The sequence below is a fragment of the Carcharodon carcharias genome, chromosome 4, assembly GCF_017639515.1.
Source record: "Carcharodon carcharias isolate sCarCar2 chromosome 4, sCarCar2.pri, whole genome shotgun sequence".
Lineage (NCBI taxonomy): Eukaryota > Metazoa > Chordata > Chondrichthyes > Lamniformes > Lamnidae > Carcharodon > Carcharodon carcharias.
In genome coordinates, this window is record NC_054470.1 from 141,660,102 (window position 1) to 141,686,179 (window position 26,078).

Consider the following 26,078-nt stretch of genomic DNA (forward strand, 5'->3'; position numbering starts at 1 on the left):
AAAACAAAGAAAATGATTTTCAAAAAAAATTTACAAAAATGCATACTAGCCTCATTAGAGGAGTACCAGCAGGGAATGCATATCTTATTACCGAGGACCTTAAATTTCTAATAATAAAATAACTTTACAAGTGATAGTCAGGCAATCGTTTATTATTTTGTATTTTCAGATAAGTATAGATGGGTACTTTTCTGATCAGCAGTATCTATGTGGAAGTATTAACAAGTCATCAAATTTACCACCCTCATTGCTTCCAAACAATGGCTGAAAGTACTAAATACTATACCTCTTCACATTCCTCCTCATCATATTCTTCATCCACAGCTTCACCCTCTTCATCACTTTTTTCTTTCTCCTTTTCTTCAGTTTCTTCATCAGATTTATTTTCTGTATCCTTCTTCTCTAGAACCTATAGAAAAACAATTATCTTCAATGCGAGATTACTGGAAATAGCTTTTACTTCCTTCAAGAGTTAAAACAGCTAATTCAAAAGAAGTGACAACAGGATATGCAAATTCCATAAAATAAACCAACTACCACAAGGCTGGGTCTTATCACCATACATGTGACATTTGTAAAGTACAGACAACACGGAAGACCATCATAAGGACATTTAGCATTCAGAGAACGAAGACAACTTGTTTAACCATGTACGGTACAAAATTTAAGCAAAAACTGCCATGGTCTCTATAGGCTCCAGTGCTAAATTAAAATGTTTCACAAGCATTAATACCTATTGACAGGCGCAATAAATTGCACTTTATTTACTCTAACCATTGTTTACTAGAAATAGTCCAGCTGTTAAATCAAGTCCAGCACTAAATTTTCTGCAAATGACTGAACTGAACAGACATCCAAGGAGCAGGAGGTTACCAGAAGGAAGAGGTATTGATAGTGATGAGGATAGGCAAGTAGCAGGTGGGAAAAAAACAATTAGAGGAATATGTAGCCTTTTCTGCAACCATGATCAGGAGTAGCCTGTTGCCTCTCAGATGTCAGAGTAAAGAATAAAATATAGTATGTGGAGAAATTTCTGGAAAGGATGGGCGGTGGATGGGGGGTGGCTGTGGTGATGAAAAGTAAGCAGCCCAAAGTCACAGTTCATTTGGAACCAATATGCAAGTAAGAGTAGTACAAATCTTGCAGAGACAGTCTGAGGAAGTAGGTGTTAAAATTTGGGTGAATTTTATGAAGTGGGTGGCATATTGCTTGCAACCACCCCCTGCCCCTGTTAGAGCCAAATTTTATGACCAACCTTATGAAAGGCTGCCCCACAGTGGTAACACTCTGCGTGCAGCTTTAACAAGCTCAACATGGGACTTTCCTCAGCGGAAGGGAGTCCTGATTGGCTGGCAGCTCTTGTAGTCCCAGCAGCGTTAGAACTCAGTAGTGCTGCTGGGACTACATGCAGTCCCAAAAGGAACACAGCATGGATTCCAGACTCTGGTATGTCCAGCATTTTTTGGCAGAAAGGATCAGGCGCTCTGGGGAGGAGGGGGAGGGGGTTGGGGAGGTCGGCTTTCAGATGCAGTAGGGGTGGCACAAAGGTTGGGGTGCCCCCAATGTGCACCCTCCTGTTTTTTCACCTTCCACCATCAATCGTATGATGGCAGCTGAGGTGGAATTAAGCCTTTAATTGCCCCATAATTGGCAGTTAAGGACCCTAACAAGCTAAGAGCAGGCTGGCCAGCAGGTGCCTTACCCACCCACCGTATTATGGAGGGTGGGCTGGGGATGGGTGAGAAGTGTTGGGCTAACCACTCATCATTTTTACATTCACCAGCGCCACCCTGCCCCAACCTCTCACCACCAAAACCATGCCTGGCGGGGGGGCTGTAAAATTCACTCCCTCAAGTAGAATAACTTATAGGTTATTTTTGGTGCCGGTGTAGATCAGCTAGGAAGAACCACAATTAGACATTTTAATACAGATTAACAGATTACATAGAAGGAATGGGTTCACAGTTCTAGGGCACAAACAAATTTTTGGGCAAAAGAGGGGCAGACATTTCTTCACAAACAGTACATACAGCCATGAGGAGGATTTATGTCAGTGGGGAGTGGTAACGTTTATGGAAAAGGAGTTAAAGTAAGTAGGGAAAAACAGTCTCAATTAGAAAGCTTAGGAAGAGGTATAGCTGCATCTATCTTTGGCCAGATAGAAGACAGACTAGCAGGAAAGATAATGAAGGCAATAAGAAAACAAAGGAACGTGACCACTGAGCAACACAAGAGTCAGGAAATTTAGTGTTTGCACGTTAACTTGCAACACATTTGAAATGGAGTCAGGAAACTAGAATGGGGATGAGGGTAGAGATGAAACAGCTTCTTTAAATTCATTCATGGCACGTGGGCGTTGCTAACTAAACCAGCATTTATTGCCCATCCCAAGTTGTTCTTGGGAAGATGATGGTGAGCTGCCTTCTTGGATGGCTGCAGTCCAAGTGCTGTTAGGGAGGGCGTTCCAGGATTTTGACCCAGTGACAGTGAAGGAACGGTGATATATTTCCAAGTCAGGATCATGTGTGGTTTGGAGGGGAACTTCCAGGTGGTGGTGTTCCCATGCATCTGCTGCCCTTGTTCTTCTAGATGGTAGCAGTCGTGGGTTTGGAAGGTGCTGTCAAAGGAAGCTTGGTGACTTCCTGCAGTGCATCTTGTAGATGGTACACACTGCTGCCACTGTGTATTGGTGGTGGAGGAGGTGAATGTTTCTGGATGGGATGCCAATCAAGTGGGTTGCTTTGTCCTGGATCATGTTGAGCGTCTGGAGTGTTGTTGGAGCTGCACTCATCCAAGCAAATGGAGAGTATTCCATTACATTACTGACTTGTGCCTTGTAGATGGTGGACAGGCTCTGGGGAGTCAGGAGGTGGGTTACTCATCACACGATTCCTAGCCTCTGACCTGTTCTTGTAGTTACTGTAATTATATGGCTAGTCCAGTTTCTGGTCCATGGCTACTCCCAGGATTTTGATACTAGGGGGATTCAGCGATGGCAATGCTATTGAATGTCAAGGGGCAATGGTTAGATTCTCTCTTGTTGGAGATGGTCATTGCCTGGCACTTGTATGGCACAAATGTTACTTGCCACTTGTCAGCCCAAGCCTGGATATTGTCCAGGTCATGCTGCATTTGGACATGGATTGCTTCAGTCTCTGAGGAGTCACGAATGGTGTTAAACATTATGCAGTCATCAGCGAACATCCCCAGTTTTGGCCTTATGATGGAAGGAAGGTCATTGATGAAGCAGCTGAAGATGGTTGGACCAAGGACACCACCCTGAGGAACTCCTGCAGTGATGTCCTGGAACCGAGATGATTGACCTCCAACAACCACAACCATCTTCCTTTGTGCTAGATATGACTCCAGCCAGCGGAGAGTTTGCCCCGATTTCCACTGACTCCAGTTTTGCTAGGGCTTCTTGATGCCACATTCGGTCAAATGCTGCCTTGATGTCAAGGGCAGTTACTCTCACCTCATCTTGGTGAAATTTGGTTTCAGGCAAGATAAAACTCAGAGCTAAGTATATCATGAAGAGTTATAGAAAATAAGGAATGAGATATGGCCTCATCAATTGCTTAAAAAAAAATCAGATGATTAGATAATACAAAATAAACAACTTTGAATCAACTTTTTGTACAGCCATAGAAAAAGATTTTTTTGATCAATGGTGATGGTCAATGTCTTGTCTGGGTAGATAAGTCATGTTTGTGTCGGACTGGAGTCACATATAGATGAGATCAGTAGGAAAGTGGGTTTTCTTCAGTAAATGGATATCAGTGAAACCATTAGTTTTTTTATGGCAATGATATTAGTGAAACCATTAGTTTTTTTATGGCAATGGTCACTTTTACTGATACCAGGTTTTTTTTATTTCCACATGTTTTTAAATTTGCAAACTGCCTTGGTGGGATTTGAACCCCATTGACTGGATTATTATCCCAAGTCTCTAGATTACTAGTCTAGTAACATAACCATAACTCTACTGTATCTCCCTTCAGGCTCTGTTGTCCTTGTACTCATGAAGTACAATATCCATCTTATCCGGTATAATTTACTGAACTTTGTCATGCAGATAACAATTAGTGCCTTTGATATAATAAAATGTCCCAGTACACTTCCCAGGAAGGTTATTAGGCAAAATTTAACACCAAACCACATAAGGTATGAGGGTAAAAGCTTGATCAAAGAGGGAGGATTTAAGGAGCACCTTAAAGAAAGAAAGAGGTAGAGAGGCAGAGAGGTTTAGGGAGGGAATTCCAGACGTTAGGACCTAGGCAGCTTAAGGTATGGTAGCCAATGGTGCAACAATTAAAACTGGGATGATCAAGAGGTCAGATCAAGAGGGCTGCAAATAGATTGGAGGGTTGTGAGATTGGAGAAGATTACAGAGATAAATTGGGACAAGGCCATTGGGGGATTTGAAAACTAGGATGAGAATTTGAAAAAAATTGAGGTGTTACTTAACTGGGGTAGGTCAGCGAGCACAGGGGTGATGGGTGAACTGGACTTGGTGTGATTAAGGACACAGGCAGCAGAGCTTTAGATAACCTCAGGTTTGAGAAGGGTAGAATGTATCAGCCAGCCAGGAGGGCATTGAAAAAGTCAAGTCTTAAGGTAACTTACATTAATCAGGGTTTGAGCTGAAGTGGGGCGGAGCAATGTTACAAAAGCAGAAATAAGTGGTCTTAGCGATAGTGCAGAGATGAGTTTGGAAGCTCATCTCAGGGTCAAATAGGACACCAAAGTTGCAAACAGTCTGGTTGATCCTTAGACAGTTGCAATGGACAGGGATGAAATCCGCTTTAAGGGAATAGTTTATTGCGGCATCTGAAGGCAATGGCTTCGATCTTCCCAATATTTAATTGGAGGAAATCTTTGTTCATTCAGTACTGGATGTCAGACAAGCAGACTGACAACTTAGGAGGGTTGAAAGAGAGAGCTGTGTATCATCAGCATACATGTGGAAACTGATGCGGTGTTCTTGGATGATGAGAAATAGGAGGGAGGCATAGATAGATCCTTGAGAGATATCAATGGTAACTGTGCAGCAGTGGGAAGAGAAGCCATTGCAGGTGATTCTCTTGTTACAATAGGATCGAAAAGAATATGGAACCAGGCTATTGCAGTCCCATTCAGCTGGAGAAAAGTAGAGAGGTGTTGGAGGAGGATGATGTGATCAACCATGTGAAAGACCTTTGTCACAGTTAGGTAGGGGGTTATTTGTAACTTTGATAAAAGCAATTTCAGCACTGTGGCAGAGACAAATGCAAAGATGAGTTTTTAAAATGACTTCTAATTGAATTTATTACTGGAGTACTCAAGGTTAATGAATTGGTAGTATTAATGAGATCAAGACACAACATTTGTAAGTCACATACTAGCTACTAAAATGAACAACTTGCTCTTCTGCTTCTCACCTCCAGTGTCTGTATTACATCCTCATTAGATTTGTTAACTACAGCTTGCGGTTTTTTCATTTTTAAGTCCAAGGGTATATTTCTACTAGTTTCTGCAAAAATAAAATAATGGAATAGAGAAAGCAATAATTAGCTGTTTGTTCTGTAAGATTCACTAAATTCATAATGATAATTATATACAAGCTACACTGGTAATGAAAGTTGCATTGCTATTCGACAAAAAGTAATATAAAAAAAAAACACTTTTCGTTAGCTACTAATCTTATCATCCCTTAACTCAAAATACTGTTTGCTCACCACACAATCATTTCATCACTGTTTACCCTAGTTATTAACATTTCCTTGACAGCAGAAAAATATTTCATTTGCACAGGATAATAATTGGTTCCCACAGAAGAAATTAGCAAGTCTCAATGGTTGCATTTGAGATCCCATCTGTGCATCTAAAACAGACAGGGTGATTCATGGGAAGTAATTGCCTGGATAACCCAGACCAAAAAGGTGGAGTACATTAGATTGGGATATTAATAAAGGTCATTCTAATTTTCTTTTGTCATTTATATGGCATTTGTGAATAGCTGGAGGTTGAATTCCACCAAACTCAACTAAAATTATTCTTCTAAGTATAAGACACACGCATATATAGGGTACAAATTATAGATCTACTCTGTTTGACACTTATGTTTACATGGCATTGCAAATATAATCGAAAGAGCAGCTAGAACATCTGTGCCCTTTAAATTTCAGTAGCTCTTATTATTCTCCTTCATCTTGTAGCTCAAGTCTAGCTCTCTTAGGCAAATAACAGGCAATCTTCTGCATCAATTACCTTTTCTTTTTTGAATGTTGGTACAATACAGATACTTTAAATATCATGTTCATGAAACTTTTAAAATGAAATCAAAACAGCACAATGCACTGGAGTGCAAATACAATGTGCCAAAAAAGTGGTGGGGTGTAGCTTGTCACTACGATCTTCTATTCCAAGCCCCTGAATTCAGCTGATTCACCATGTAGAGTACTGCTTCACGAGTTGGGGGTAAGGAGAAAGGAAATGTCATTGCAACCACTCTGCACACTGTTTACAGTGCCATCATATAATGAATGGGGTTTCGATGAATCCGGGCCCTAACGGTATCAAAACAACGCAAGTTTCACTTCATTAGTCCAACTGCACTGAAGTCAAGAAGATTAAGGCCATAAAGTAGTACCATGCTGCAAATAAAACAATTGCAGCTTGGAGCAAAGTGAAGTTTAATAAGAACCCAGTTAATCCCACTGAACTCAATGTAAGGCAAAACTAAGAGTTTAATTTGTGTTATCTAGCAGCACAATTATTTCCAGCAGCTACTGCTCTTTGTAATATAACAGCACCATTAAGGCAATGCTGGTAGAGACCAGAGAGTAGAGTGGCTACCGCTGGCTGTAAAGTGTAAACAGAAAGCAATTGTACTCTGGTTGGGGACTTCAATGTCCATCACCAACAGCGGCTCAGCCAGCGTGACTACTGACTGAGCTGGCCGAGCCCTGTCTTTGCATTGAGGATACCCTCCATTGTGTCATGTGCCACTACCATTATCATGCTAAATGGGATAGATTTTGAACAGATCTAGCAACTCAAAACTGGGCATCAATGAGGTGCTGTGGGCTATCAGCAACAGCAGAATTGTAAACAATCACAATTTTTAACCTGATGGCCCAGCATACCCCATCAAGCTGGGTATCAACCCTGGAGGTTGCCTTCAAGCAGCTGCCAAACTGTCGATCCTGCAGGATTCTGTAGGCTGACTGGAAAATTCCAGCTGGCCTCGGATCAACAGCCTAAATTGGCCTTTAAATTAGCTAAAGAAGCCACTTGCCCAGATCCAGCCTCCAGCAGAATGGCTTGAAGGCGGGAAGGTACTGATGAACCAGCATGCCTGCCAGCTGCTTGAAATCACATGCCTGTCCCCAATTCGCAATGCAACAGCTCCAGCACTCAAAATATTGTAACTTTAACCAGACAACTGCACCTATCCTATAATGCTGATGACTATATGCACTTGAGTAGAAATTAAATAAAACTGTTTGTATAACAGGAATGTAAAATATAAAATGTTTTAAACTGGTTAGATTTGACATTATGGGCACAGTTTGGAGCCCAGAATTGGCATCAGGAGTCAGTATAAATGAATTTTCAATTCCTAAGTGGAAGCCCCAAGTTAATTTACGTTTCAGAAACTGTCTTCCAAACTTTAACTTTAAAGTGAACCACAGATGAGTTTCTTTGTCTCAACGAGGCTGGGCTGTCAACACCACAGGAAAATAACCTATCTTGTGTCTTAATGTACCAGGAAGTGCTGCACATCACAGTTGACCCAACTACATCTATATTAGTCTCTAAACTTACAGATCTTGAATGAAAAATGAGGGTTGGCAGAGGTAATTTAATTTCAATGCATGGCTCACCTTCAGGCACAATGAATGTTGAGAGAAAGGAAGAGATATTAGAAGGGATAACAAAAAACATGCTCAGAGGTGTATTAAGTAATGCCTTGAAGGAGGAGGAGGAGGAGGTTGTGAGAATTTTACATTGTGAATTCAGCTGATTGGGTTAATAATGATGAAACATGGATGAAGGTCTGGGTTGGGACAGGGAGGGTAAACAGAAGTGGCTAGTCAGAGAAGCTCAGGGGAAGGGGTGGTTACAGGAATAAAGAAAACAATCAAAGCATTTAAGCCCAGGGATGAGAATTCTAAATTTGAGGCTTATGTGGAAACAATGCAAATGTGCAAGAATAGTGGAGGTATGTGAGCAGCACTTGGTAGAAGTGTGCAGTCTTTGTGGTGGAAAAGATATGGGCCAGAATTTTCCTGTCAGCGCTCGCCGACGGGAAAATGATGCGGGATGATGTCGGAAGGAACCCCCAACGTCATCCTGGGTCCATTTAAATCTTTAGGAAAGTGGGCAGACAGCAAAATCAGCTGTCCACCCGCCAACCTGTCAATGACCTCAATCGGCCATTGACAGGGTAATTAAGATAATTAAAGGCCCTGCCCACCCAACCTTAAGGTTGGCGGGCAGGCCAGGAGCAGGATGAGGTTTCATGTCCGTTTTTAAAAACTTTAATACATTTTATGTGATATTTATTAACATGTCCCATCTCGTGTGACATTTTCACATGAGGGGGACATGTTAATGATTTTTTTTAATTTTCTATTTTTTAACTTGGTAACACTTTCACTGATCTCCTTGAGACAGCACTTAGTCTCAAAAAGCAGTGTGCTCTTTGACAGATGGGGAATCCCTGCCCCATCCACAGGAAGTGCATAGTGCTTCCCGTTGGGAAGACGGCTGGGTGGGCCTTATTTGGCCTGCCCACTTAAAATGGCAGTGCGGCCCACTTCAGCGGTGGAGTTCGACTGCCCACCCACTGCCGAGCCGTGGGGCCCGCCCGCCAACCGAGGGCAAAATTCTGAAGCTATGCTCAGAGTCAAACAGGATGAGATTGGTTTGGTCCAGCTGGAGGGATAGTGGCCAGGGAGAAGAAATGGTAAAAGGCACAGAGTTTGTGACTAGGGTTAAAGACAATGGTTTCAGTGTTCCAAATGTTTAGCTGGTAGAAACTGTGGCTCACCCAGAACTGTATATTAATCAAGCAAACTGAAAAGATCCATGGTGGCAGAGGTGTCAAAATTGGCACTGTTTCATTTAATGTCAGAATATACATGGAATAGGACCTGAGTCTGTAGATGATATCAACAAAGGACAGCATTGAGATAATGGAGCCAATGACTACTTCAATTCCAGGGCCAAAAGTACAGAAATAGGAAGAGAAGCCATTAATACAGATGTTCTGACTGTTCTAATGTAATTAGATAGGCACGAGTTAGACTAAAGGAGGGCAGCCCATTGAACTGGATGACAGAAAAGGGTGACATAGTCAAAGGCGGCTGAAAGGTGGGGAAGGATTTGAGAGATTTGGCTTGGTAGGCAAGATGACAAAACAGTAGAGGCAGTTGATCAGATGGTCTCCATCTTAGCTCAAGAGCTCCTTAAATTTATTGATTTGAGAAGGCAGGGGAAAAGATTGAAAAAAACATGCTGAAGAGGTTATCCCTCGCCTGGATGACCGTGGAGAAATAGACAGTTTTGGCATGCACGAGTGAGGCTGGGTAGAACCTGATGTAGTATAGCAACATCTGACGATGAATGACTAATCCAGTTCTGCACCAGGGCACAGGTTTGCACCCCTTAGATTTGAGGAAGTGAAGACAGGGGTTGTACCTGGAGGAAAAAGGATGTTTGGAGACACTGAAGGTTGTTTTTATTATATATGTTCATGGGGTGTGAGCATTGTTGGCTCGACCAGCATTTATTGCCCACGAGAAGGTGGTGGTGAACGGCCTTCTTGAACTGTTGCAGTCCATGTGGTGTAGGTACATCCACAGTGTTGTTAGGGAGGGAGTTCCAGGATTTTAACCCAGTGACAAGTGAAGGAACAGTGATATATTTCCAAGCAGGATGGTGAATGGCTTGGAGAGGAACTTCCAGGTGGTGGTGCTTCCATGTGGCCTTGTCTTTCTAGATGGTAGTGGTTGTGGATTTGGAAGGTGCTGCCTAAGGAGCCTTGGTAAGTTCCTGCAGTGCATCTTGCAGATGCAGCCACTGTGTACTGGTGGTGGAGGGAGTGAATGTCTGTGGATGGGTTGCCAATCAAGTGGCTGATTTGTCCTGGACAGTGTCAAGCTTGTGTTGTTGGAGCTGCATTCATCCAGCTAAGTGGAGAATATTCCATCACACTCCTGACTTGTGCCTTGTAGAGGCTTTGGGGAGTCAGGAGATGAGTTACTCACCTCAGGATTCCTAGGGCAGAATTTTACGGCAGCGGGATTTCAATTAACTTCCATTTGTGTAACAAAGATTTTATTTTCACATACCAAATGCCATATTACAAATCACATTTACATAATCACACTTACTTGTTTTTTTAAACTTTTTGACTCTCGGCTTTAGCTCCCTTGGAAGTCTCCTCCAATCTAAACATACAAGTTATATAATTAACATGCAGGATACTAGAATCCACAGCATTTTTAAATTACTTTCCAATTAAGAAACCTCAGTAAAACAGTCATTGTTCAGGTTACCAAGTAGAAAAGAACAGTTGAGAGGGAAAGAAATTAAGCAGATTGGGTTTTAAAAGATTATACGAGGTAGGGGGTTCCACATTTCAAAACAGCATTTCCAATATAAAATAGTGCCAGAGACTAGTGCAGTTTTCCAGACTTCTTTTCAGAAAAGGAAGTCCGATATGTGACCAGAGAAATTAACAGCTCATTATATTTCAAAGCTACATAATTTACACCTTAAAGTATACAGGGTATAGTTTCCATCCATTCACAGCTACTAGGAGAAAATCTAGTCCTTTGCAATCTCAAAACACAATAAGGTGATAATCATTTGAGAAAACATCATGGAGATTCTCTCTTGAATGTGCCTAACTGCATTTTTTATTCCCACACTCTTCAACCAGATGGATTAAAAAACCAGGGTCCAATACAAACACTCAACTAATGTGGAGCTGACCGATACCTAATCATGCAGGAATCATACCAGCATCTAATTGTTGATCATTGCCCAGCTTCCAAAAAAAAATCACTCTTCTAAGAAGTGATGTTAGATAATTGAATACTTCTGCTAACAAACTTCTAAGCGCTCATGGCTCCAGTTCTCAGACCTTCATGGTAGGCTAGTTTTAATCCTTTCTGGAAAACAAGGGCATGGTTTAAATTTGTATCTTTAGCCCCTTTAATTCCACAAGCTTCAATTTTTTTCTTCTGATCCTCACTCTTGCCCAAAAAGACTTTATTTTCATCAAGACTGTAGAATAGAAACAGGCCATTCAGCCCAACTGGCATATGCCAGCGTTTGTGTTCCATACAAGCTTTCTCCCAACCTTCTTCAGCTAACCCTATTAGCATATCCTTCCATTCCTTTTCTCCTCATGTGCTGACCTATCCTTAATGGTTTCGATGATACTTGCCTCAACTCCTTATGGAAGTGAGTTCCACATTGTAAAAACATTGCCTCAGCTAACTCTTCCATAAATTCTATTAATATGCATGGATTCAATCCATCCAGACCTGGTGTTGTATCCTCTTCAAGCTTGTTTATTATCTCCCCCATTCTACCTTAAATGTCTTTACATCCTTTTTGATCTCTTCTTCTAATGTCATGCATACCTTATTAATCCTCCTGGTAAATACTGAGGCAAAGAAACTATTTGGAGTCATGTTGAAAACATCAGCTGTTGCGAACTATCAAATCTCACCCTGGCAAATATTATTTAAAGAACAGATGTTTTGATAAAACCTGAAAGAAGCTACCATTCCAGTTGTTACATACCTTGCAGGGTGGCAGTCTAACTTGCTATATGTCTGCTTTAAATTAGAGGTATTTTATGAATCATGAAAGCATTATAGCACAGAAGGCCATTTGACCCATAGGCTGGGATTTTCTGGCCCCATCGCGGGTGGGAACCGCCGTGATTGAGGCAGTGCCCCAGCCAGACGTCCACTGACATGCGGAGGGACCAGAAGGTCCCCATGGCGGGCGGGTGCGGAAAATCCCGCCCATTGACTCTGTGCTGGCTCTCTTAAGGAACAATCCACATACTGACACTCCCCTGCCCTCTCCCCACATCTCTGTTCATTCTTCCTTTTCAGATATTTAGAAAATTTACAGCACAGGAGGCAGCCTCTTAGCTGATCAAGTCTGTGCCAGTGAAAAAACGAGCCCTTAGCCTAATCCCAATTTCTAGCACTTGATCTGTAACCAGGGAGATTATGGGACTTTAGGTGCATATCCAGACACCTTTTAAATGATGAGTTTCTACCTCTACTATCCTTTTAGGCAGTGAGTTCCAGACCCCTACCACCCTCTGAGTGAAAAAATGTTTCCTCAACTCCCCTCGAATCCTTACCAATAGCTTTAAATCTATGCCCTCTAGTCACTGACCTCTGCTAAAGTAAATAGACCTTTTCCGTCCACTCTATCCAGGCTCCTCAACCTCGTACACCTCAATCAAATTTCCCCTAAGCCTCTTCTGTTCCAAGGAAAACAACCCCAGCCTAATTAATCTTTCCTCATAGCTACAATTTTCCTGTCCTGGCAACATCCTCGTAAATCTCCTCTGTACCCTTTCTAGTGCAATTACATCCTTCCTGTAATGAGGTGACCAGAACCGCACATTCTCCTCACATTGTGGCCTAACTAATGCTTTATACAGCTCCAGCATAACCTTCTTGCTCTTATATCCTATACCTTGGCTGATAAAGGAAAGTACTCCAGATGCTCCTTAACCACCTTATCCACTAGTCCTTCAGGGATATGTGGAAAGCACTCCAAGGTCCCTCACTTCCTCTACAGTACTCAGTATCCTCCCACTTATTGTGTATTCATTTGTCTTGTCTGACCTCCCGAAAGTCATCACCTCACACTTCTCTGGGCTGAATTCCATTAACTACTTTTCTGCACGCCTGACTAGTCCATCGATTTCTTCCTGCAATCTACAGCTTCACACCTCACCATCAACCAAGCGGACAATTTTTTTGCGTTGTGTCATCTGCAAACCACATTTAAGTTGAAATCATTACTAAATTCCACAAAAAGCAGGGGACCTAGTACTGAGCTCTGCAGAACTCCACCGGAAACAGCCTTCCAGTCGCAAAACACCTGTCAACAATTACCCTTTGTTTTCTGCCGCTGGGCCAATTTTGTACCCAGCTTGCTACATTCTCCTCAATCCCATGGGCTTTTATTTTTTAAAATCCAGTCTGCCCCATGGGATCTTGTCAAAAGCCTTGCACTATCAATTGTACTATCCTCATCAATCCTCCTTGTTAGCTTCTCAAAAAATTCAAACAAGTTAGTCACAATCTTCCCTGAACAAATCCATGCTGACTGTCCCTGATTACTCTGTGCCTAAGTGATAGTTTACCCTGTCTTTCAGAATTTATTTCAATAATTTGCCCACCACTAAAGTTAGATTGATTAACCTGTAATTATTCTGTCTATCCCTCACTTCATTTATAAACAAAGGTGCAACATTAGTAACCCTCTAATCCTCCAGCACTAACACCTGCATCCATTAAGGATTGGAAAATGATGGTCAGAGCATCCGTTATTTTCTTCCTGACTTACGTTAACATCCAGCCCTCATGATTTATCCACTTAAGGATGCTAATCCCCTTAATACTTCCTCTCTCCCTGTGTTTATCACATCCAATATTCCTTCACTGCAATTTTTGCATTGCCCCCTCTTTTGTTTAGATGGACACAAAGTATTCATTAAGAACCATACCCACATCTTCCTGCTCTACACATGGGTTAGTCATCGACCTTGCTCTTTCCTTAGTTATCATCTTACTCTCAATGTACTGATAAAACATCTTTGGGTTCTCTTTGATTTTGCTTGCCAATATTCTTTCATGCTCTCTTTGCTTTCTTAATTTCCTTTTTGATTTCACCCCTGCACTTTGTATACTCCTCTTGGCTTTCTGTGGTATTAAGATCTCTGTGTCTGATGTAAGCTTTCCTTTTCTGCCTTATTTTACGCTGTCTCCTTGACATCCAGTGGGCTCTAGATTTGGCCATCCCACCCTTTTCCTTTGTGAGAACATGTTTACTCTGAAGCCCCCTGAATCTCCGTGTTGAGGAGTCATTTAACTTACTGCTTTTGGACATCAACACCAGTAATACAGCTCAACAGTTCTGCAAGCTGACTTAGCAAATAGCTGTGTCAAATACACAAGAAGAATCCAGATTTGATCTGCAATCCAAGGTGAGTTAGCTCACTCAGTTAGGGTGGCAGTAGGGGTGTTAAAATTGGCCTTGGATCCCTCAGATCATGACTTTTGCTATATTGCTATTGTCATCTCCACTGATGCCTAAACCGTTGCCCACACATTCAACCTTCAGGGTCAAGTTTTGGAAAGCCCTCTGCCCAACGTCCATAAATTACAACTTACCCAAAACAACACTGTCCATATTCTGTTCTCCACAGTTCTGATGAAGCATCTATATCCAAAACTTCAACTTGTCCTTTAAATTCACGCATGCCTGATTTGCTGAGGGTTTCCAGCATTTATTCAGACTTCTAGCATCTTTGGTACTTTGCTTTTTTCCCCCACTAAGGCTCACTTGTCCACCGCACATGTTGACTTCCATTAGCTCCCATGAAATTCTAAACCCTTAACCACAAGTCAATAAATTTATGGGGAGTAAAGTCCCACCTTAACTTCAGCCAATTCCCAGCTCATGTTCTTTAGTTTGGCAGCTCTGCCACCCACTTTCCCATCACATCATTGATGATAGTGGATCTTTGTGTGTCTCAGGGGCATGCTCTGTAAACCCTTTTGTCTTGCTGCACATCAGCTCATCTCTAAAGAGCTTCCTTTAGACCTTTTTGACCATCCTTTGGCCTACTCTCTAGCTCTATTACTTCTCAGCTCTCATTTCTCCTCTGAAATGTTTTGGAAGTTTTTTTTTATGTTAAATACACTATACAATTTCAGGGGAAAAAAAATTGCCCTGATTTCCTCACTGGGAGGTGTACACATGTCCAATAAGAACAGGATGACACTGAACAGTGATGGATCAGTGATGGATCAGTGATGGATCGCGGTGATTAATTTAGTTCAGCCCTCACGGGTTTAATATTTACATCACCAACTTTCTCTTTTGCCCTTTTTTCTTCTTCTCTTTACAGCTGAGAACAAGTATTAAATTTAAACATAGGCCACATTAAGATAGAAGGTTAAGAGGGACGTTGATTCTATCCAAAAGGACAATGTGGTGTGTAGGAAAATATTCAAAAACACTTCACAGAGGAGATCAAAATGAAGTGGATCCTGACCATAAAAGTGGTCAATGACAGGAATTTCAAAGGAGGTGGTGGTGGACAGGAGTGTTTTTAACAGGGGGTGTAAAAGGGGCCAGAGCTGGAAAAATAAACACTTTTGTGGGGGGGGGGGGGGGTTTTGGGTTGGGTTGGGGGCTTGTAAGGCTGGATGAAGTCATAGAGAGAAGGATGGACAAGACCATGGGGGAGGGATTTAAACACAACAATGATAATTTTAGACTGGAAGCACTGGGATACCCAAAGTCCCTCATTACAGAGGACACTGTTGAAGGCAGATAGGTGCAGGCAGCAAAATTATGGAAGTTGGGTCCTTAGTATTGAGCGGCACATGACATTCAAGAAGAACAGGAAGCTAGGTAAAGATGGAGGGATAGCACTGTTAATCAAAGAGGGCATTGGTGCAATAGTTAGAAATGACCTTGGTTCAGGAGATCAGGATGTAGGATCAGTTTGGGTGGAGATTAGGAATAGTAGGGGGAAACAGTCATTAGTGGGAGTGGTCTACAGGCCCCCTAACAGTAGCCACAGTGTAGGACAAAGTATTCAAGCGAAAATATTGTGTGCTTATGATAAAGGGATGGCAATAATCATGGGTGATTTTAATCTACACAAACTAGAAAAATCAGATTGGCAGTAGTAGCCTGGATGAGGAGTTCTTGGAATGCTTTCGAGATAGTTTCTTAGAGCAGCATGTTCTGGAACCAACCAGAGAGCAGGTTATATTAGACTTGGTATTGTGTAACATGGCAGGATTAATTAATGACCTCAGAGCAAAGACACTGCGAGGTAGTAGTGACCACAATATGATTGAATTTTACATCCAGCTTGAAAGTGAGAAGAGTGGGTCTAAGAATACTATCCCAAACTTAAATAAGGGCAACTATATAGGGTGAAAACTGAGTTGGTTGAAGTGAACTTGGGAACTAGGCTTGAGGATAGATCAATAGAGAAGCAATGGCTGGCATTTAAAGGGATATTTCAGAGTATTCAAAATAAGTATATTTCTACTATAAAGAAAAATTGTAAGGGGAGGACCCAACATCCGTGGTTAACTAAAGTAGTTAAGGAAAGCATCAAACTTAAGGAAAAAGCACACAACTCCACAAAGATGAGTGGCAGGACAGATGATTGGCAGAGAATGGCTAAAAGGTTAATCAGGAGAAAGAAATTAGAGTGTGAGAGGAAGCTAGCTAGAAATGTAAAACAGATAGCAAGAGATTCTACAGGCATTTAAAAAGGAAATGAGTAAGTAAAGTGAGTGTTGGTCCTCTAGAGAGTGACAATGGAGAATTAATAGTAGATAATAAGGAAATGGAGGAATAAATGAACAAATATTTTGCTTCTGTGTTCACTATAGAGGATACAAAAAACATTCCAGTAATAGCTGCAAATCAGGAGGTGAATGGGAGAAAGGAACTTGGTGAAATTGAAATCACTAGGGAAATGGTACTGAGCAAATTGTTGGAGCTGCAGGCTGGCAAGTGTCCGTGTCCCGATGGACCACATCCTAAGGAAGGAGGTGGCTAATGAGGTAATCTGGTGTTAATTTTCCAAAATTCGCTAGATTCTGGAAAGGTTCCAACAGATTGGAAAGTAGCAAATATGGCCCCTCTATTCAAGAAGGGAGGAAGGCAGAAAACAGTAAGCTATATGCCAGTTAGCTTGACATATGTCATGGGGAAATTAAAATTGATCATTAAAGGTTATAGCTGGGCACTTTGAAGACCTCAAGGCAATAGGGAAGAGTCAGCATGGTTTTGTGAAAGGAAAATCTTGTTTAACCAATTTATTGGAGATTTTTGAAGGAGTAACATGTGCAGTGGATAAAAGGGAGCATGTAGGCTTACTGTACATGAATTTCCAGAAGGCATTTGATAAGATGCCACATCAAAGATTATTACAGAAAATAAAAGTGCATGGTGTAGGGGGTAACATTTTAACATAGAGAGAAGACTGGTTGACTGGCAGAAAGCAGAGTATGCATGCATAAATGGGTCTTTTTCTGATTGGCTGGGTGCGACAAATGGAGTCCCACAGGGGTCTGTGGGCCAAGTGCTGATAAATGGGATTAGGAAGGTAGGTCAGGTGTTTCTCACGTGTCAGTGCAGACTCGATGGGCCTCTCTTCTGCACTGTGTAATTCTGTGATTCTGACTTAGATGAGGGGAGTGAAAGCATGGTAGCTAAATTTGCAGATGACACAAAGATAGATAGGAAAGTATGCTGTGAAGAGGACATGAGAAGGTTGCAGATGGATATAGATAGGTTGAGTGAGTGGGCAAAGATCTGGCAAATGGGGTTTAATGTGGGAAAATGTGAAGTTGTTCACTTTGGCAAGAAGGACAAAAAAGCAGAGCATTACTTAAATGGAGAAGGGCTGCAAGGGCTGAGGTGCAGGGGGATCTGGGTGTTCTAGTACATTGAGTCACAAGAAGTTAGTATGCAGGTACAGCAAGTAATTAAGAAGGCTAATGGAATGCTGTCCTTTATTATGAGAGGGATTTTACATAAAATTAAGGATTTTATACTTCAGTTATACAGGGCATTGGTGAGATCGTTCCTCGAATACTGTGTGCAATTTTGGTCTCCTTATTTAAGTGATGTAAATGCATTGGAGGCGGTTCAAAGGAGGTTTACTAGATTGATACCTGGAATGAGTGGGCTGTCTTATGAGGAAAGGTTGGACAGAATGGCCTTGTTTCCACTGGAGTTTAAAAGAGTGGGGGATGATTTGATTGAAGTATACAAGATCCTGAATGGCCTTGACAAGGGAGACGTCAAAAGGATGTTTCCTCTTGCGGGTGAGCCCAGGACTAGGAGGCACTATTTTAAAATTAGGGGCCGCCCTTTTAGGACAGAGATGAGGAGAAATTTTTTATGTCAGAGGGTTGTGCGACTTTAGAACTCTCTGCCTCAGAAACTGGTGGAGGCGGGGTCATTGAATATTTTCAAGGCAGAGGCAAATAGATTCTTGTTAAGCAAGGGAATCAAAGGTTATCGGGCTTAGATGGGAATATGGAAATTGTCACACAAGATGATCAGCCATGACCTTATTGAATGGTGGAGCAGGCTCGAGGGGCTCTACTCCTGTTCTTATTTCTTATGAGTGAAGTTTACAAAGGATGGAGTATGGAAACTTGGTCAAGAGACCATTGGAATAGTTGGGTCTGAAAGTGACAAAAGGCACCGAAGAGGGTAAGAGGGTTCCAACTAGTAGATAGGCTTAGGTATGGGTGGAGGCAGGCAATATAACATGGGTGGAAATAGGCAATTTTTGTGGTGGAGAGCGGAGTTAGAAACTTAGCACAGGGCAAAAGGTACGAGGTTATGAATAGTCTCATTCACAGTGGCAAAGGAGGGGATTGGAGTGAATCAGTTAAGGGCCTGAATCTACTGAGGGGCAGCAATCACCGTTGGATTGTTGCTCAGTTCTTAGTTTTCTGCACTATGTCTCTGTTCTGCATTTCTGGCCAGGTCGTCCGACCCTGGCTTCTTCAGAAATGTGGTGCATTCTTCCATCAAACTGCTTCCTCATAGTTCTGGATTGCCAGGGGTGTGGGAAACAACTCACACCCCCTTCTTATGGCACTAGTTTCCGTATTCTGGCAAGTGTCCACCAACACACCGAAGAGCTTTGGGGCACTTAAACAGCTTTTTACTGTGACAGTGGAGGAATCGTGTCGTGGGGGCTAGTCAGGCTGTGGGGGTGGGGTGGGGTAGGAACAATTGGCCAGTCAAGGGGAATGGACCTGGGTGGTGGGGGCTAGTCAGGTCCGGTTGGTGTGGAGGGGGGTGGTGTTGGTGTCAGTTGTATTGTTTCCCCAGGAGTTAGACTAGGATTTTTCTGTCTAACATTTCCTGAATAACTATTCAGGTAAGTAAATTGGAACTGTTCAAAGTCTCCAACTCCAACTCTAACTCAGAGTTGGAGACTGCTTCAGAGGATCTGAGGGAGCAGTGAAATTGCCCATCAGAAGTTCAAACATCCCAGGCAATTCCCACAGTGCATTGGGATTCCTGCAGGATCCCAAAGCATAAGTTGGGGGTAGGTCCGATTTCTGACGATCCCGAGACCAGAAGATCTGGACTATTAAGTATATTCATCTTGACAACTGGTGGGTCATGAATGAATAAATCTTGCAGTGTTGGTTTTATTATTTGGATTCATCAAGCCCAAATCATCCAGATTGTAACAGAGTCTGAGGTAAACTTCTTTTCTTATTTCTTAGGTTACTGCATCTACAACAGTTATGCTTGCAAGATTCTAGGCCAGAGCCAGACTAGACAACCTCTGCTATACCTACAACCCTCTCCATCAGATCAAATCTACTGCTGTGTATTCACACTTTTATCTTCTCTGCTGCTGCTGCTTCTTTTCTCTGACAGATAAAAAAAAATCACCAGTGCATGTTCCAACACTACATCTCAATGGATCATGCAACAATAAAAGCAGCAATGGTACAAAGACGGTCATTTTTCCTAATAACACTCAAATGACAAAGAGGTGAATTTACAGCATTAAACATGATGTTTATCATTGGTACAAATCTAGCACGGATACTGGATTGTAAGCACGTGTGCATGTTATTATTTTTACTGCACAGATTGAAATCTGCCAAATCATCTCAGTCATCTACTCTTGCTCTTACTAGAATTATTCCACGCATGGAAGAATCAGCTGTAACATGTTTAAAACTAACCCATGAAAGTACACTGAATGGTCAGATGATTACAACTGGTCAATTAGATTTTATAGAAATGTGACACGTGATAGCTTTACTAAAGATTCTCAAACATAATATTCAATAAAGATACAAGGCAATACAAATAAAGTACACACTATGTATGTTACAGATAGTCTTATACAAATATCCAGCTAATTCAATAGGTCACTTGGCAAGAGGACAATAATATCATAAAATGCACTAATAAATTAATTTGTAGTTACCTGGTGTCCAATCCTCACTGCAATCTTTTTCTTGATACTTGTGTGCATATCTTTCAACATCTAAATGAAAGGAATATCTTTGAATGTAGCATTATTTGATTTAAATTTTCACTGCAGAATTTCACAATTGAATAATCTGTAATTACACAAGTCATTTTTTAAAGAAGCTGATCAACTCTTCCTTTCTTTCATTCCTTCACTTTTATGTTGCAATGTGAAGCACAAATCCATTGATACAATTTCAACTATTTTAATAAACTAAAATATTTTCAATGGTCCAGTTCTGTAATGCAAAATGACCAACGTGTTTCTGTTACAGTACTTGCTTCAGCTGCCACCTGGTGGCTAACCTGAAGAGAATAGGATAAAACGACAAAACCAGATTGTGGAATGTAGGGCAAATCTCACTTTCAACACAATGTGAAGAATGATATTAAACTTACCCTTGAATTAATTTTCATTAACAACCTGCCTTGATGTCCTCTTATTCAATTTAGAGCCAAGGATCAGGCTACCACCTCCTTTTTAAAGTTATAAACTCATGCTGAGGGACATGGACCACAACAACTGGATCCTCCCCCTCCCACTCCAAGTTTCTCTCCAGTCAGGAAGAGATGTCCTTAACCCTGGCACCGGTCAGCAAACAACCTTTGGAGCTCTCTGTCTTGGCTGCAGAAAACAGTATCTATCTCCCTGACTATATTAATGGGACTGAAAACCAATACAATAAATCCTCAGGGCTTTCTTTCTATGTCCCAGGGCACCAAGGGAAGTGGCCATGGAAATAGTGGATGCGTGGTTATCATCTTCCAAAATTCTATAGGTCCTGGAATAATCCTGACAGATTGGAAGATGGCAAAGGTAACCCCATTATTTTTTTTTAAAAAGAGGAAAAAAGCAGGATATTACATACCGGTCAGTCTAACATCAGTAGTAGGGAAAATGCGAGAGTCTATTATAAAGGTTGTGATAACAGGACACTTAGAAAATATCAATGGGATTAGACAAAGTCAACATGGATTTATTAAAGGGAAATTGTGTTTAACAAACCTTCTGGAGTGTTTTTTTGAGGGGGCGTAACTAGTAGAATAGATAAGGGAGAACTAATGGATGTGGTGTATTTGCATTCTCAGAAAACTTTTGATAAAGTCCCACGTAAGAGATTAGTATGTAAAATTAAAGCGCATGGGATTGGTGGCAATATATTGGCATGGATTGAGAATTGATTAGCAGGCCGGAAACAGAGTAGGAATAAATGGGTCTTTTGTGGAGTGGCAGACAGTGACTACTGGGGTACTCCAGGGATCAGTGCTTGGGCTCTGGCTATTCACAATATATTAACGATTTGGATGAGGGAATCAAATGTAATATTTCCAAGTTTACTGATGATACAAAACTAGGTGGGAATGTTTGTGGTGAGGAGGATGTAAAGAGGCTTCAAGATGATCGAGACAAGTTGAATGAGTAGGCAAATACATGGCAGTTACAGTATGTGAATAAGTGTGAAGTTATTCACTTTGGTAGGAAAAACAGAATGGCAGGGTATTATTTAAATGGTGATAGATTGGGAAATGTTGGTGTACAAAGGAGCCTGGTTGTCCTTGTACACAAATAGCTGAAAGCAAGCATGCAGGTACAGCAAGTAGTTAGGAAGACAAATGGCATGTTGGCTTTTATTGTAAGAGGATATGAGTACAGGAACAAGGATGTCTTATTGCAAATGTACAGGGCCTCGGTGAGACCACACCTGGAGTACTGTGTGCAGTTTTGGTCTCTTTACCTAAGACAGGATACACTTGCCATCGAGGGAGTGCAGCAAAGGTTCACCAGACTGATTCCTGGGATGGCAGGATTGTTGTATGAGGACAGATTGTGTCAACTAGGCCTGTATTCACTTGAATTTAGAAGAACAAGAGGGGATCTCATTGAAATATATAAAATTCTGACAGGGTTGGATAAACTGGATGCAGGGGTGATGTTTCCCTTAGCTAGGGTGGGGGGGGATCTAGAACAAGGGGGTCACAGTCTCAGGATATGGGGTAGGCCATTTAGGACTGAGATGAAGAGAAACTTCTTCACTCAGAGGGTGGTAAACCTTCTGAAATTCTCAATCACAGAAGGCTGTGGAGGCAAAGTCACTGAATATATTTAAGAAAGAAATAGATAGATTTCTAGACACTGAAAGAGTCAAGGGTTATTGAGAGAGAATGGGAGTATGGCATTAAGATAAAGGATCAGCCACGATCATAGTAAATGATCAAGGGCCAAATAGCCTACTCCTGAACCTATTATCTATGTTTCTATTCTGTCTCTTATCACTACCATATTTTTCTTTATTCCAACCACTTGAACCATGGTGCCATGGTCAATCCACTCATCCACCTTGCAGTCCTTCTCCTCATCCATACAGGTAGCAAGCACCTTGTACCAGTTGGACAAAGTCAGGGGCCGAGGCTCCTCCATCACTACGTGCTGGGTCCCTATACCTTCCTGACCATTGACCAACTCTAAAGTTCTGCCTATCCTAAAGGGTGTGACCACCGCTTGGAATAAAGTGTTCAGGTAATTTTCCCCCTCCCTGATGCATCTCAGTGTCTGCAGCTTGGCCTCCAGTACAATTTTTTAAAATTATTTGTTCATGGGATGTGGGTGTCACTGGCTGGGCCAGCACTTATTGCCCATCCCTAATTGCCCTTGTTCAGAGGGCATTTAAGAGTCAACCACATATGTAGTCATATATAGGCCAGATGGCAGATTTCCTTCTCTAAAAGGACATCAGTGTACCTGAAGGGTTTCCTGACAATCAGCAATGGATTTGTGGTTATTAAACAGACTTTTAATTCCAGATTCTTATTGGATTCAAAGTTTTACCATCTGCTGTGGTGGGATTCAAACCCAGGTCCCCAGAGCATTACCCCAGATCTCTGAAATACTAGGCCAGTGACAATACCATTGTGCCATCGCCTCCTCTCAAGCCACACTTACTGCAAATGTGTTTGTCCTGGATCACACTGGTGTCCAGGAGTCCCCATCTGCTGCAGTCACAACACATCACCTGCCCTGCCAACCTTATTATGTGAAAGTTAATTAATTACTTTTTAATTAATAAACCCTACTACTCCCACTTACCTTTACCACTGCTAGTCGGCCTTAATATTACCAATTATCAATAAATTACACACTTTGTTCAGACTCCTCTCCCATTTAAAGGCCCTGCTTCGCCTCTCACACCCTCTCCACGTTAATGGCCCCTCCTCTGTGCCTGGTCAAAACCTAAAAAGGTTTCAAGGATATTGTTTTGGAAATACCATGTTTTGACAATTTCTTAAGTGTCTCAAATAGAATTATTCAAATTATTTTGTAATGTGAATTGCCAGATTAAAATAGTCAACTGTAAAAAACCCACAACAAAGTATTAAAATTTTATAGGCCATATTCATTTCCCAGATGGATGAAATCCTTACTAAGCCCACTTTGCTGCATCCTGTCCTCAAACTGTATCCCTGGCGTGGTGTCAGTGCATGGGTGCTTTGCACAATGCACTCCCTGAATAAAATCATCTAGAATTTGCACTGCCTACATATGGACAGTCCATGGATCATGCATTTTACTCATAGGCAATGGGGAGCAGAAAGTGTAATTTCTGTACAAGGGCCTTAAGAGTGCAGTGGCTCTGGAACTTAAAAAGTACACATTTGTTTTCTTGCTGAGCATTTGGCATGGATGATTTGGAGAGCAGCTTCAGTGCGAGTGTTAGAAAATGAGTACAAAGCCTGATAAGGCAGGAATGCTATCCTTATTAAGCATCTTGATAAAGGTGCAGGGAAAGAGTTGTGCCATCTTTGGGTAAAATGTCCATTCTTCAAAAACATGCTGCTCAGTCTGAACAGAGTGCATGAAATTAGGATAAGGAAGAGAGACCCTTAAGTCCTCTCCTTTTCATTTGCACTGGTTTGCAAAACCATGCCTGAAGCACACATAACCTTTCACCTTTATACTCGAAATACTTGCATTCTGATCTTTACACATCCCTTTCATTGTTAGGCCTATGTGGATGTTTTCTTTCTACTCATTCTCCGGATGTATACATCACTGGTAAGGTCATTTATTGCCCATTCTTAGTTGCCCTAAATGGAGTCCGTGCTAGGCCACTTCATAAAGCAGTTAACAATCTGGAAATATCAAAAAGGCAAAATAAAATACTTTTTCAACAGATATCTTAAGAATTCAAAAGAAAAAGATCAACAAGATCATAAAGTTGAATTTAAATAATACAAGTTTGATCACCGTCCTGTTTGCAAGTGAATTATCAAAGATCAAATATTCTGTTGTGTAATAAGTGCTACATACAAGCGGCATCAGGTTTTCTTCCCTAAAGGACATAGTGAAGCATTTGGGTTTTTACTACAATCCAATAGCTTCACATTCACTTTTTATGCTATCCATAGTTTTTATTTGAACCAAATGGAAATTCTCAAACTGCTATGGTGAGATTTGAACATAACCTATTTTTTTCTACATTTTGCTAAAGGGTTGTGAAATGTCCAGGTCTTGGCGCCTTTGCCTTTTATAGATTCATTTATGTCCCTTTCCTCAGGTCCATTTCCTCCACTTCCTTCTCTTCAAAAACAGCTGCAAGGATTCCCATGTTACATGTCAAGTTGTCTTGGATGTTTAAGATGGGGAAGTCAAGTCCCCAAAAACTCTCTCTGAACAGGTGCCCCATTTCATTTGAAAAGAAATACATAAATTTCAAAATTCTGGAAATTCAAATGAAAAACTAGAAATTCTTGTGTGGTCCATACTCACTGGCACTTACTGGTTAAACTGAATGGCCTATTTCTGTGCTGTGAATTCGATGTAATTTCTTGCTAATATTCCAATTTTCTTACATGTATATGCAGCACACTATTCCTTACCTCTCTTTGCAATGGCACTTTCAATGTAGTAAGGCAGTTTCTTGCAGGCTCCTCTTAGCTCCTGCTTCAAGGCCAGGATGTAGTTTACATCTTCCCCTGTATTCAAGGGGACAGGCTTAAATTCTGTGGGCTACAGATCGGTAATGTAGGTTATAATAGAGTACAAGAACATTAGGCAATATATAGCTGGAACCAGATAGGCACATACCTGATCCAAATATACATTTCTGATATACCAAATTGCATTCCATTCCTTCCAGCACAGAATTCCAACATTTTTTTCACTGAAAAAGCTACTCTCAAATCTGGACCCTTTAGTATTGAGGGTAAAATTTGTTTCATTTTTCCCCAATATATTTTTTCTCCTTTCTCCACCACTCACAAACCAACTGTAAGAAAGAAAGATCTCGGGCTTCCCCATTCTATTATTGGAGAGTTAGTTAGATGTGTGAGCTACCCAGTAACAAGCATTCCCTCTGATCCTGCCCTCTCACTGCAGTTAAAACGTGGGTCTCAAATGTGTACCACCCACTGGGTACAGCTGCAATTAGTAAACAGTGAGGTCCAAAGCATGCTGTACTACCCTAATACAAAGTCAGACTTTATAACTGTTACATTTACAAATCAGATCGAATGAATGTGGTATATAAAAAAACCTGCAATTTACAGCAAAGAATAACATCCTGCTTTGCGGCATCCTCCATATATCACCTTTCAGCAAATGGCGAGGCAGCAGCAGGCAACCACAAAGGACACAGAGGAATTTACAAGGATGCTGCCAGGATTGGAGAAATTTAGCTATGAGGAAAGGTTGGATAGGCTGCAGTTGTTTTCCTTGGGCGGAAAAGGCTAAGGGCAGATTTATTTGGGGTGCATAAAATTATGAGAGC

At 41.4% G+C, this 26,078-nt stretch overlaps 1 protein-coding gene across 2 annotated transcripts in view; it reads right to left on the reverse strand.

Annotated features, from left to right (window-relative positions):
- Positions 1-26,078, reverse strand: part of polr3g (polymerase (RNA) III (DNA directed) polypeptide G) — a 30,703-nt gene that overhangs the window by 2,657 nt on the left and 1,968 nt on the right. The window contains exons 3-7 of one of the 2 annotated variants that reach the window (XM_041185610.1): positions 25,189-25,318; positions 20,270-20,329; positions 10,383-10,439; positions 5,421-5,512; positions 287-409 (exon numbers count right to left, since the gene is read on the reverse strand). In XM_041185610.1, coding sequence (XP_041041544.1) covers positions 287-409; positions 5,421-5,512; positions 10,383-10,439; positions 20,270-20,329; positions 25,189-25,318 — 462 coding nt within the window. The remainder of the gene's footprint in view (positions 1-286; positions 410-5,420; positions 5,513-10,382; positions 10,440-20,269; positions 20,330-25,188; positions 25,319-26,078) is intronic. The other variant, XM_041185611.1, reaches the window with a different exon arrangement.